A 14,363-nucleotide genomic window follows, 5' to 3' on the forward strand; every position below is an offset into this window, starting at 1 on the left:
GCGTCAGGGTGGAGCCTAGCCGGTGACGTCACGCCGCCCCGCACCCCGTGGAGGCCGGCGGCCATCTTTGTTTCTGGGATACCCTATGTGAGTTGTTTTCACTATGCTCCAATAAATGTTTATGAACCTACTACACTATCAGTGCTTTTTTGGGGTGGGCTGTTTGGTCGAGCCCCCCCCCCCCTTTTTCAAGGTGGATATCTTGTTTGAGTGTCCTGGTCTGAGGAGTCTGGATTAGCTTTATGCCAATTATTGCTGGATGACTGGTGTCCCCCTGCTGGTTAGAGGAAGGAGCATCCCTACCAGAGTGACAGCCTGCTAGATGACCCACATTGCTTCAGCCTTCTAGTACCAGGAGTGGTCTGACAACTGAAATGCGCACATTATGCGCTTTCTGGTGAGTGCATAATATTTACCCACCTTTGAGCACGGAGTCAACAACTTTTGCACCTTTTTACTGGGACAATTGAACCATTATCTGAGGACGTTGTTTTCACTTTAAGCACTTTAGCCACCACTCATCTTACTTGATTTTATTCATATTTTATCAGATTTATGATTCATGAGTCATCTTTTTTTAGCGCTGCATATGTTATTATCCTTGGACAGCTGCTTGATCTTTGCCATGGTGGAGAGTTTGGAATCTGATTGTTTGTTTGCTCCTGTGGACAGGTGTCTTTTTTTTATACTGGTAACAAAATTAGATTAGCAGCACTCCCTTTTAAGAGACTGCTTCTAATATTAGCTTGTTACTGTATGATAGACACCTGGTAGCCAGAAATCCTGCTGAATGATAGGGGATCAAATACTTATTTCCCTCATGAACATGCAAATCAGTGCATAATTTGTTAGACATGCATTTCTTTTAAATTTTTTGTTGCTATTCTGTCTCTCAGTGTTACAATACACCTACCATTCGATTTTTAGACTGATCATTTCTTTGTGAGTGGGCAAACATTCAAAATCAGCAGGGGATGAAATACTTATTTCCTTCACTGTATGATTCACCTTATTGGTGTCAGGACTGTCATCTATGGCTGTCTGACATGTCTTCCCTTGGGAACAAACCCTTCTTCAAGTTCTTCACAGGCATTTTTAGGAAAGCAGGTCAGCAGCCCTCAAATTTTGGCACCTGCAGCATAATTTTTTTTTAACAGACAACTTCTGTACAGCTGCCCTGCTGGGAAATGTCCTCTCGATTACTGTAGTGTGCTTATCAGTGTATTCTGATTGGGGAAGCCTCCCACTGTCCAAATACAATGACACAGTGGGGAGGATTCCTCCATCCACTTTGGATCTGGGAACTGGGTCAGTTTTTTTGTTCAACCCACCGGTTGAACGAAAAAAAGGACTCAATATGGCCAGTTTCAGGTATCTCCAGACCTATTTGTCAATCGTAGATCAATTTTCAGTGAGGATCCTGAATCTTCATGGTTATCTCTGAATTTTTTTAACAGCTAATACCATGCAAGTATAATTTTACTATGTTTGTATGTTGAGATATAATCGAATACCAATGTATTTTGGCCTTCTATATAACTTAAAAAAAAAAAAGCTTTGCCAAGTTATAGTTACCCTCTCCACACTCCAGTGCTTTCCTTGATCCAGCACCAGCAGTCTTTTTCAGTAAGATTGACAGTCCTGTCATTCTTCCCATTTTCTGTGAGCCCAGCCAGTTTTACATATCATGTAGGGGGCTTGTTATCACTTAGGTTGGGCTCACAGTACTGCGGAGCATTACATGAGCATCGCTAAGTCCTGGAAGAATGCCTCTGCCAGAGGAAGGAGAGAAAACTTCTGTAATATCACCAAATCAGCAGGAAAAGGTATGTATAGTGTGTGTGATGTTATTACATAGTCTGGCTGAAAAAAGACAAAAGTTCATTCAGTTGTGTTTTTTTGGGTTTTTTTTTTAATAAAAAGACCCAAAAGGTGGGAGAACTCAGGTGGCAGGCTAGCGTTCCTCTTCTTATTTATAAATTGAGATTAATGAAACCCTTATTTTAGAAGTTTGTATTTTTAATCTGTTAAATTGGCAAACACAATACATGTTACCGAATGATTTTTTGTTTGGTAAAACACATTAAACAAAATAGTTTTCACCTTTTTTATCCTTTTGTTGCATATTAGTGTTGCTGATTCTCACTTTGCAGCCTCTTGTCTACATATGTGCACTCCAGTGATGACTGCCTGAAGGTTTTCAGGGTGGTTTTCCTGATGGTGACAGCAGTGGATCATGTCACATAATGTGTGTTGAATTAATCTGTCAGAGTGACAACACAGGAGCAGAATTGGGAGACAAGGATAGAGTGTTGTCACTCTGAAACAGGAAGCGTCTGCACAAGGACTTTTATGGCAGGATTGGCAGGTATTAATTTAATGCTGCAGATTTTAAAACCTTCAGCATTACAACCTGTAAAGTTTATATGAGATTTTAGTGATTAAGTTTACAAGTATAAAGTTTACATTTTCTTCTGTGTATGTAAACATCTGTGTAATTGGTCCACATGTGAGCACTGTATTTTATAGGTTTACTCCTTAAAGCTAACCTGTGGTTTACAGTAGTAAACTGTCCATGAGATTACACTGTAAACATCTCTAGGCTCTATATTTCTAAAATGTGCCATTGTAGCTTTGTTCTACTATACTTCCCATCCTTCCAGCCTCTATATCGGTCTATGAACCTGCTAATTACACTTAATGGCCTATAGAAAGGGTAAAAGCAATTGTAAGGTGCAGTCCCCAGTGTTTATGCAAGCTCTGGTCCCTTGCTGCATAATATAAAGTCTCCTATTTTGGGATGCTTTGGAAGTAAAGTATCTGTTCATGCAGACACCTGGAGGTGCATGCAGTGTAATAGCATGGACTGATTACTACATCACAAGAGCATATAGGTAAACTTATAAACAGCTGTGATCCTCTTACAATTGTTCTACGTTTTCATTTTGTCTAATAAATGATATAATTGCAGTAGGATTTTGCTCTGCTGGATTGAGAACCCTGTAAAACAGACTGTGTCCTGGCATCATTTTTGTACTGACAAGTTCTTCATCTTATTAGGAAAATGAAATATTAACAGAACAAGAAGAGCTGGTTGCAATGGAGCAGTTCCTGCGACGTCAGATTGCAACAGAGAAGGAAGAAATTGACCGTCTGCGAGCAGAGATTTCTGAAATTCAAAGGTACTTGTGGTTTCCATCATAAGCCAATTTGAAGTATAGAAATATATATCAATCATTGTAAATGTAAAGGGGTATATTCCTACAGCATGTGCAAGTCTTTAGTGTGAAAAGTGGGAAATAATCAGATATGTAATGCAGTTTCATCTCTCTATGACCAGTGTGATATTACTTTTAATATTTGATGTTTCTGTTGATCTGCTATACACCCCGCAGCCGCCAGCAGCATGGTCGGAGTGAGACAGAAGAGTATTCATCTGAGAGTGAGAGTGAAAGTGAGGATGAGGAAGAGCTGCAAATTATTCTGGAAGATCTGCAGAGACAGAATGAAGAGCTGGAGGTGAGCCATTGTATACAGGAAAGAAGGTTATCTGCTGCCACCTACTGAACTCCATCCTTTTTTCTTTAAAAGTGACCCCTATGCTTTTTTTCTGAAGAAGCTTTTATCTAAGCACTGTTCAAATATCAAAATCCAAGGCAACTCGGATCCATACACTCACAATGTTTGTTTAATTTCCTGTGTGTGGTAATTTGTCGTCTTTAGCATACGAAGGTGCATAACTGAGTGAATAAGTCTGAACCAGGGAAAAATAGTTTGCCTGTGGGAACTTATCTGCCCCTATATATTTTGTCAGTCAACACAATGAGGAGATAGGCAGAAACATAGTTTACAAGCCTGTTGGCTATGGGACTTTATGAATGGTTTGATAAGGATGTATGGGTAGGGGGCAAGCTCTCCCATCAAAGGTTACATCAAAATATCTGAGGTAGAACCAATACCAAATACAGGGTTTACAGAAAACAACAAGGTTCTATGAAAACAGCTGTGACATTAGTGAGTCAAACAACCATGATTACATATAGTTGGGGGTATTACTCCTATCCCCAAGCCTAGATAGCAGGGTAGGGAGAGGCCGTAGAAATAAATTGTGGAGGGAGGAAGTCCAGCTGGGTGAGCCCTGCAGCATTAAAACGATCCTCATGTCATCAGTAAAAGAGATCAAAGAAAGTTTTGGACATTGGGGATGAGAGAGGTTGAAGAATTAATGTTCTCTGTTGCAAAGAAGTTATGGTATTGTTCATGTAAATGGCCAGTTAATTCCTCCATTCTCATGATATGGCTCAGATCATCGACCCTCTCCCTGATTTGTGGAATAGTGGCCATTCTCCAGTGTCTAGGGAACAATGCCCTGCCTGCAGAAAGGAGGAATTGTAAGAGGCCTGCCTTTGATACTGCATTGAATCCATGACATATAGAGAGTCGCTTCTAGAGTTTCCGGCCATGTCCAACCTGTGTTTTGGTTTTATAGACCAAAGAGAACCTTCCAGAAAATGTGAAGAATTGTGCCTTTTCCATCTCCAGCAATGGTCAGAGACTGAGGGGAAGATCTTACTTAGTGTGGAGGGGTACCTATACCACCTGGTCAATATTTTGTAGCTTCTTTTTTTAAGTTTGCCTTGCTATGTTTATTTTAAAGGTCAAGAAGAAATATGTCTCCCAGTCTTCATCGGTGATAGTGGCCCAGTTTTTTTTTTCTCCCATTCTTTAGTATAACCAGATAGTGCTTTACAGGATAATGGAGTTATCTAACCCAATATTGTTCTTTATTTCACGTTCAAAAATATGAGGCAAATGTGTGATCTGGCATTTTTTAGATATTTCCTATACTTGTGCCAATATGTGTGATGGTGTTTAGTATCCTGCAATACTGAGTAAAAAAGGAGCAGGGCTTATTTGAAGAGGGTGATTTCATAGGTCAGAAGATTTATTAAATGTTAGCTGACATAAACACTGATCACATAAAGATCCAAAAAAGTGCAACTCTAGTGATAACACACTATGCACTTGTAGTACCACTCCGTGATCTTAATTCCCCTTTGCTTATTAAAAAAATGAAATGATAGTGATAAAACAACCGTGGTCCCTTATATAAAGGGAAATTGTGTATAGTGCCAAATAATTAATTAAATACTATAAAGTGTCTTTCTAAAAAGACAAAATACCCAGAATAAGGATAAATATCAAAAAATCCTCCCAAACAGTCCAATAAACATATATACATGATGTTCCAAAATCAAAACAATCATGCAAGTGATGATGTGAACTGGTGATCTTCACTCAGGTGTCAAATCCTCAAATCAGCAGAAATGCCCGCTCACCTTCAAACCTTGACCCTAGGGGCCAACACGCTTATAGGATCACCTCAGTCGATCCTTAAGAGTAATTTTTCCACCAGGACAGATGTCAGATATACTCAACATATAGGCTCTTACTCGTCTCAGGTTCCTTACAGGCAATAGTACTGCAATACAGCTCTCTCCACCTCCTCCACTCAGGATCATGTAAGTAAGATATAAAAAACATTTCCTCCATAGTGCAATATTGCTTTAATAACTCAATGTAAAAAAACAACCAAATGGCACACTCACATGTATTCCCATAAACAAACGCTTTTTCACCACAGGCTATGGGTGTACTGCATGTGCTGGGTGTACCAATATGGCCTCTTTCCCGGAAGTGCGTCACCGGAAGTTGCTTACCGATGCGTTGCGTCACGTGCCTTGTGACTTCATCAGGGTACCCTGATGAAGTCACGAGGAACGTGACGCAACGGTTCTGTACTCAACTTCCGGTGACGCGGTGAAGCACTTCCGGGCAAGAGGCCATATTGGTACACCCAGCACAAGCAGTATTCCCATAGCCTGTGGTGAAAAAGCGTTTGTTTATGGGAATACATGTGAGTGTGCTATTTGGCTACTGTTTTTTGCATTGAGTTATTAAAACGATATTGCACTATGGAGGAAATTGTTTTTTATATCTTGCTAACATGATCCTGAGTGGAGGAGGGGGAGAGAGCTGTATTGCAGTACTATTGCCTATAAGGAACCTGAGATGAGTAAGAGCCTATACGTTAAGGAGTATATCTGACATCTGTCCCGGTGGAAAAATTACTCTTAACCTTTTGAGGACCGTAAGGTTTTGGAACGCCAAAAGAATCAATTTTTTTGTTTTTAAAGTTCGTACTCTTCAGTTGCTGTAACTAAGCCATTTCATGAAATAATTGGCAAAAAGCTAAATCCATTTGTTTGTTGATAAGAACTAATATTTTGACTCAAACCAAAAAAAAAAAAAAAAAGAGTTTTAAGTTCTTAATCAGATGATACACGCAATTAAAAACATGGGACAAATACGTCCCTTGGTCCTCAAAGGGTTAAGGATCGACTGAGGTGATCCTATAAGCGTGTTGGCCCCTAGGGTGAAGGTTTGAAAGTGAGCGGGCATTTCTGCTGATTTGAGGATTTGACACCTGAGTGAAGATCACCAGTTCACGTCATCACTGGCATGATTGTTTTGATTTTGGAACATCACGTATATATGTTGACCTGTTTGGGAGGATTTTTTGATATTTATGCTTATTCTGGGTATTTTGTCTTTTTAGAGAGACACTTTATAGTATTTAATTAATTATTTGGCACTATACACAATTTCCCTTTTATGTAAGGGACCACGGTTGTTTTATCACTATCATTTAATTTTTTTAATAAGCAAAGGGGAATTAAGATCATGGAGTGGCACTACAAGTGCATAGTGTGTTATCACTAGAGTTGCACTTTTTTGGATCTTTATGTGATCAAGAGCACAGTGTGTTTATTCATCAGTTTGTCACTTATTTACATTATTATAATCATTTTAATAGGACACTGTATAGTATATGATATTTATTTATGTTTAGCGCTTCACTATTTATACATAAAGAGAACGGGGTACTTTTTCATACAAGTACATGGTACAGCAGGCACATATCAGAAATATGGAATGTTGGTTTTACATATTCTTTATGTGTAGAATTTTCGATGTTTTATTTTTACATTGAGTTCCAATCCTAATTTTGTAGGTAAACATTTAGTACACAATTGGAGAACTATGGGTTAGATAAAGAAAGTTTACCAATAGTATTTCTATTTGCCAACTGCCCTTACTGACCTGTACCATTAATGACTGATTCACTCAGTTCTGTGTAAATGCTATGGATCTCTGTAAACAGGCTTTTAACAACACCAATTTGAAGAGAAACCAGAAAGCCTATGAAAACAGCTTAGAGTGCCACCTGCTGGATGGGAAAAAAAAGACTTCATAATTTTAATAAGCAACATTTCTCTGGAAACAAATCAGCTTGTTTTATATTTTTTAGTTGTGTTGACAATACAAAGGAAATAGAACATACAATATGTACAAAACCACGCAGTCTGTTTAACATTCCCTGTACACAAACATCTTGCTTTTGTTACAAATAATACTGAATGCTAATGTCTCTTGTCAGATCAAGAACAACCATTTGAACCAGGCAATTCATGAAGAGAGAGAGGCCATCATTGAGCTGCGAGTTCAGCTTAGGCTGTTACAGATGCAGCGCATGAAGTCCGAACAGCTGCAGGAGGAAGAGGAGCCAGGGAGGACAGGCAGCAGACCCCAGCTGCAGAGGGACACTGCCTCTGAATCAAAACCACCTAAAGACAAGACAAAGGAGCAAGTAAGACCTTCTCCAATTAAAGACTGGAAAGAAACGCTTATCTGAGTGTCAAACTAAAGACGTTACCCATTATTAACACTTTCAGGCAACTGCAGTGCTATGAAAACATGCATCGCTTTATGGAGGAAGAGTTTGCTCGCCTTGTGGGTTCTGGCTTTCCTGGACTCGGGTTACTGACATAGCAGAATAAATACTTATTATTTTGTATAAGAGTAATGGTGGAAAAAAGAGAATGTAATTTTCTAAAAAAAAAAAGAAAAAAAAAACTAAACAAACACAGAAGGACATGTAGTAAGGAAAAGTGGTTATGAATTTTTTTTTCTTTTTTTACAATTTTACTATCCAAATGTAACCAGACACACCAAAATTCTATTATTTATTCATGAGTTTCTTTGCATCAGAGCAGCTTTAAATATGTAGTTTTTTTTCTTAATTAAACCAGGGATGTTGCAGCTGTGAATACAACAGTTTGAGACTACTACAAATAAAACTTTTATTCTATTGCATTTTCATGGCTCTCTAGTCATGCTGATGTGTAGGCAGCATTTTTGTAGGTTCGGTGTGAGTGCATAGTAATGTTAAGGCAACATGTTTAGAACAGATATTTGTTTGAGGTCAAGTACAAGGTCACAGAATGAAGCAAATGAGGGCACAATTTCACTGTGCTTCATTCACTAAGTGTTGTATGTAATCCTGGAAATATTAGTATACTTTTTTTTGATTGGTTGCATACAGACTGAATGGCAAGTATTGTATGTGGACTGCCACAAAAGGACTACTTAATTCAGCTTTAATGGAGAGAACCATGTAGGAAGAATAACGCAAATTTGTTTTATTGAGCTCCAGTAACGTCCATTTATAACGCAAAATCATGCAGCCGGTTTTCTTAGTAGGCATTAATGCTATAGGAGGCTTGCTATAGTGATAGTATTGTTCTGTGAGATTTCCAGATAGATGGTACCCTAGTTTTGGGCACCCAGTGCCTGGAAGTTCATAGCTCTGGGCATTTGGCACCATAAACAAGAATTTGAAAAAAAAAGGGTATCCATCTTAACACCTGACCCTTAGGCTATGCCTCATACACAACTTTCCTTCACTTGTAGTCTAAACCTTAAAGTCTATGTCTTGGTAAAATTTAAAAAAAAGCAGAAAATTACATGATGATCTTGCCAAAAAATCCAGTAAGCTTCTAACTTTCTGTTGATGGACATAACTGAATTTGCTGCTCTGAAATTCCAGGCAGTTATGTGATCCCTGCCTGAGTTCTCCCCTTCTGGACTTGTGAACACCACCGCCTCACCTCAGTACCATAATAGGTAGGTGTTCTATAGTCCAACAGGGGAGAACTCAGACAGGGCTGACAACACTGGTTGGTATTGCAGCTAAACTAGTGTTGTCATTCAACTACAGGATATTATCTGTCTGGTAAATTTCGAGCAGATAATCTATACTTGCAGTTTTTGAAAGAAAAAAATGTGCATTTTGCCCAGACATTTACACTTAAAATTAACACTTCTCTTTAAAACACGTAGAGGTTTATTTACAAAAATTTTTAGCCAAGATTCACACAACTTTACCCCAGGATTCACACGTCCTATTTGAAAATATAAGTTGTGTGAATCAGGTGTACAAGCATTTATAAACAGATCTTTAACCTCAAAAATGAACTTAACTGTAAAATGTAACCTCCCACTTATCACCTATAACTTCACACCTAAGCTTTTACCCTTAACACAAAGTTCATCCATATTTATCTATCTTGTGACCATCCTATGCAGAAAGTTCTGTTTCTGGCCAGAAAGAATCAACGCAGCGATTCAAGCTCCAAAACCAATTCATTGGACAAAATGTTGTCTGTGTTGGAAAGTATCACTGCCCATCATGCCACAGGGTTTCATTTAGATTACAGCAAGCCTGTTCTGAAATTAGATATAGGCAGCCATTGCTGATTTGTTCCTCTGTCAGCTCTAGTTGCCTGACTCTGCTTCGACTTTCTAAATTGCGGATTTGTTCCATAAGCAGAAAACCAAAGGCAGCCAGTGTTTTTAGAGGAAGCCTGCGGTGGCAGCCCCATATTTCTCTCCTAATAGGTTTTCTATCATCTAAAAAGTTAATCCAACGATTATGTATTTCTCATGAATATAATTACACTTTTACATAAATCAACTTCTGATTTCAGTTTTAAGTTGTCAATTACTTATCAGTAAGGGCACTTTCACACTGATCCATAGTAAAAACACACATACATTTTTGTGGCGATTGCGGTGCGTTTTTTTTCATAGGACATGTGACTTAAAAACCACATCAAAAGCGCAACACAGGTGTGCTTTTGATGCATTTTTTGCCACATTTTCCAATGCATTTCAACGGGGTGGTGCATTTTTGGTGGTTTTTTTTTTTAACTGACGAAATATGCACCAAAGTGCTACAAGTAGGATTTTTTACACCTCAACGGACCAGTGTGAAGACATATATAGACATACATAAAGAAGCTTTTTTTTCTTCAGCTTTTCTTGCACTTTTTTTAACGCAAAAGCACTTCAAGAACTCTTCAGTGTGAAAGCAGCCTAAGACACCTAGATTCTCTTCTGTGAACCTTTTCTGCTTAGCAGGCATGTCTCTGTGATCATCTTTTAGTTAGCAGAAAGGAGTGTGACACACACCCCACAGTGTAATTGGCTTCTACCAATAAATCACTGAGTGTCAATAGACATAAGATAGCAGGGTGACCTAACAGGATTGTGAGTCAAACATCTAAGAAAGCTAGTTCCAAACGAGGTTTATTTTGTAAACATGGCGCCAGAAAAATGATTCTGTAGAGCCGGATTTTTCAGCTGTGTTCCATTGGCTGGACGATCTCTTTGTTTCTTTTTTGCCATCTTAGAAAACACGACTGCGGTCAACACTCCTTTTGTTTTTGTAGAAAAATATTTTCAATATTACATGGCAACATTGCATTTTTATTTTGCATACAAATTCTCTTTTTGGGTCTGAACGTTTATTCAACAAATTTTTTTTATACAAAAGGTCTTTGTATGAAAGATCATTTAGGAGTCTGGCAAGCACAGTCTTGTGTCTGTTGATAGCCCAACTTTTACTTTTTTGTGCCTTTTTATGCTTTGATTTCAAATTACTTGGTTGCAGTGGCACCACCTCATACTTTGGTAGACAGCTGTGTTGACTGCGGGTGTTAAGTGTTTTTTTTTTTTTTTTTACACTTCCTGTTATGCTGCCTACATCACTTGCCATAATAGTCTAATATGTGAGCTCAATCACTTGTCTTTGTGTGTAAATATAACTAATTTCTCTACTGTGTATGTAAACAGCCTTTTTAATTCCGCGTAATGTACTGGCATCAAGATACTTGAGATTAAGGCAGCTGATATTTGTCATGGTTTGGGATTACTGTAGGTGATGGTTCCCTCTGTGACACTGCTCACGTTCTACTTAAGTCTGTGAATGGGTCTTCCCTGTTTAAGATGTAATCCAGATATGCTTATTTATCATGCGTTTATGTTTATCAACCATGCAGCCCACCAATGCAAATTTTTTAGGAAATCCGTGCCACCTTGGGACCTGGGAACATACAGAACAGGATCCATTCAAGCAGTAGGAGAGGGATGGACAATGAGTGATAAATGTGCTGATCCAGGTCCATTAATGTTATTTAATCCATAGGCTCAAATAAATGTTCATTTTGTTTTTTATTCATTCCTCCTTTTTTTAGGACATAGATTAGAAACTATCCCGATATCACTGGGCACAATTTGTGCCTGATCTGGCTACTTTTCCTTAATGATTCTTACATGTCTTGTTGCTTGCACCACGTCTGTGAAACTGTATTATATATTCACTGTTCATGGTTTATAGAACTATTCCAGCAATACAAATGTGGGCTGGATAACACATTGCTGGAGCCAATAAAAGCACATTCCAGTCCCATTTTGGATATACAGGGTTGTTTAGTGGGTTGGGTTTATACAATAGTTTTGTGTTCTAGTTCCAGCTGTCTCTACTACTTCAGATTGCACACACTTAAGCTTCATAGTCTGTGATGACCCTCAGATGAACATTGCAAATTAAAGATCAGGCAAAGCTTTAAAAGACATCATTGATCTCTGTGAATATTTGCCAGTTAAGTAAGATTTGCATGTTAAGTAAAGACAGGTTAAAGACATTTGCTCTTTTCAAAAGGATCCTAAAATAAGCTTGTAGCGTACAGTCAGGTCTGTAGCGTGCTGTAATGCATCACTCATATTGTTTCTCAACTTGCCTTGCCTAGCCTTCATGGATAATCCTGTATGGTGAAGCACAAAACATGCTGAGTCTCCGAAAGATGCAAGGGCTCCTTTGTCTCATGCAATGTGCAAGCCTCTACCATACATGCCTAGCAGGTGTATATGGCCATTGATTCAATTTGTCTTCCATATTTCTGGTGTCGTTTAACCTTACTGACCTAGTAAAGTAAATCTGTCTTAAGAGAAACCTGGAGGCGGCCATTCTTAGCCTTTTTTTTTTTTTTAGAGTCGCTGACCCAGATCAGGTATGTAGAAAAGCACTTGGATTTCTGGGTCAGTGATTGAACGGTAATGATAACATTATTATAGTACATATAGTCATCGTTACAGCTAGCAGTTTTTTTTAGAAAGAGGTTCGTAATGAGAGTCTTCACATTTCCCTCATGTCAGGTTAACTCTGGGGCATAACAGGATAATTTTCCAAAAAAAAACTGTGAAAACACCTTTAAAACCTACAAATAAGGGCTTTCAAAGGGGGGGGCTGGTAAACATTCCAGATTCCAGCCCAAAAGAGAAAATTGAGTCAAGTAGCTCAATGTATGTTTGCTTAGAAAAATGGAGTTGGTAGCAGCATATAGGCTTTAATACTGTGATACTGCCCATGTCATAGGCTCTCCAATGATAGGCCCACCCTCTCTCCTCTTGCAGGTGACCTGACCCATGAGCAATCATGGTACACACAATCATTTTTTTGTCGTTGGCTTGTAAAAACTAGTCTGAAGAGCATGCACTTCAACAAGCACCTACAAATCATTTAAAGAGTACCAAGCAGCTTTCTTGATGCCCTCTAAACACCATTCAGCTCTGTTTTGGGAGTGTTGAATACAACGTTTAGTGAGTGTAGCTGTAGCTTTAACAAGCATTCTAGTGAGGGTTTTGGTTGTAGCTTTAACCAGCATTAAACAAGCTTCAACAGATATTTAGAAGCCTTTCCAGGCATTTAACAAGCTATCAGAGAACTCCATTTTCAATAAATGGCTTATGAACACAATGTTCTTCAGACTAATTTTAAAAAAACGAAATAAAAAAATGTCCCTGTGCATAGAAAGACATTTGGCATACTTGATGGCATACAGAAACATTAGGGTGACATACATCTATAATGATATTGCACTCACTTTCTCTCTCTCTCTCTCTCTCTCTCTCTCTCTCTCTCTCTCTCCCAACTTAATAAATGGAGTTTGAAATTTTTATATGAATTATTGATTCAACTTTAAGGCTTTTGTTTTGATGAACCTGTGCAGTTGAATGCAATATAATGGGATTCATGTACAATAACTGTGGTGCAGAAGAGCAAATGTTAATATTAGCCAGATGCCTTGCTTCACTTTAAATAGAAAACATGATTCTCTTTCTGTGCGCCAGGTTTTTTTTCTCTCTCTAAATAAATCTGCACCATTTGGGGCAAAGAGCTGTGAAGTGCTGGCAGTGATCTGCTGGCCCACCTTTGCCTTGTACCATACACTGCTGGTGAATGACTTCTCTTCCAGGTGAAATTCACATTATTCTTACTGAAAGTAACTTTATAACTGGAATGAACAACCCTACAAATTCTAACTCTCCCTTATTCACCTGTACATGCATGTAGACTACCAATTTAGTTTTTGTTGCATTTTCTTTCTTTGTTTGCATTAATGAAGTGTTAATATTTGCCTTTGTCTGTTACAAAAGCATTTTGTATTTACTAATGTCAGCCTTTTTTTAATGCATTAATTATCAAATGATGTCACTTATCAGTGTTTTATTTCTCCCAAAATTATGTAGGTCTCTTAGGTCATAATTCTTATTCAGACACCATGCAATGGAGTAAATAAAGAATCCATTTTAAACCTACATCTTGCCTGTCTTTCTTGCATTAATGTTTTATGCAGCAATCATAGAAAAGCAAAAATTGCAATTTACAGATAAAAACCTTGCATGTTCCATTTTTTTCAATTCAGTATTTTTTGTATAGACGATACAGCAACATCGATTTAATTAAATGAAAGTGCTCCCTGTACTGCTATATGTATCTAGACATTCACCCACGAGGTTACCGAGGAAATTGTTCAACCAGTTGCATTCTCTCCTTAGTTCCTCCCTGTAGCAGTCACAGCAGCCAAGGTTTAATGAACAAACTCTCTGCAGTCCCTGTACTTGGGGGACTGGTGTACCCTGATTTCCATACCTATTTTCTTGCTGCCCTTCTTACACATGCCCACAACTGGTTAATATCTGACAATACCAACTCATCCGTTGTGTTTGAAGCTAGTTATGCAGGTTCCTTTTGAAACACTTAGAAATGTGCTGTACAGGGGGGAAAAGGCCGGGGCCCCATCCCTCACCCTAGCTATGAGAGAAGTCCTTAGGGCCTG

At 38.5% G+C, this 14,363-nt stretch overlaps 1 protein-coding gene across 1 annotated transcript in view; it reads left to right on the forward strand.

Annotated features, from left to right (window-relative positions):
* The window catches only part of RALBP1 (ralA binding protein 1), a 65,624-nt gene extending 51,782 nt beyond the window's left edge, over positions 1-13,842 (forward strand). The window contains exons 8-10 of the mRNA XM_089671002.1: positions 3,061-3,182; positions 3,396-3,519; positions 7,502-13,842. Coding sequence (XP_089527128.1) covers positions 3,061-3,182; positions 3,396-3,519; positions 7,502-7,756 — 501 coding nt within the window. The 3' untranslated portion in view covers positions 7,757-13,842. The remainder of the gene's footprint in view (positions 1-3,060; positions 3,183-3,395; positions 3,520-7,501) is intronic.
* Positions 13,843-14,363: the final 521 nt, after the last annotated feature.

The sequence above is a fragment of the Staurois parvus genome, unplaced genomic scaffold, assembly GCF_062004578.1.
Source record: "Staurois parvus isolate SC_StPar_1 unplaced genomic scaffold, SC_StPar_1.0 ptg000097l, whole genome shotgun sequence".
Classification (NCBI taxonomy): Eukaryota; Metazoa; Chordata; class Amphibia; order Anura; family Ranidae; genus Staurois; species Staurois parvus.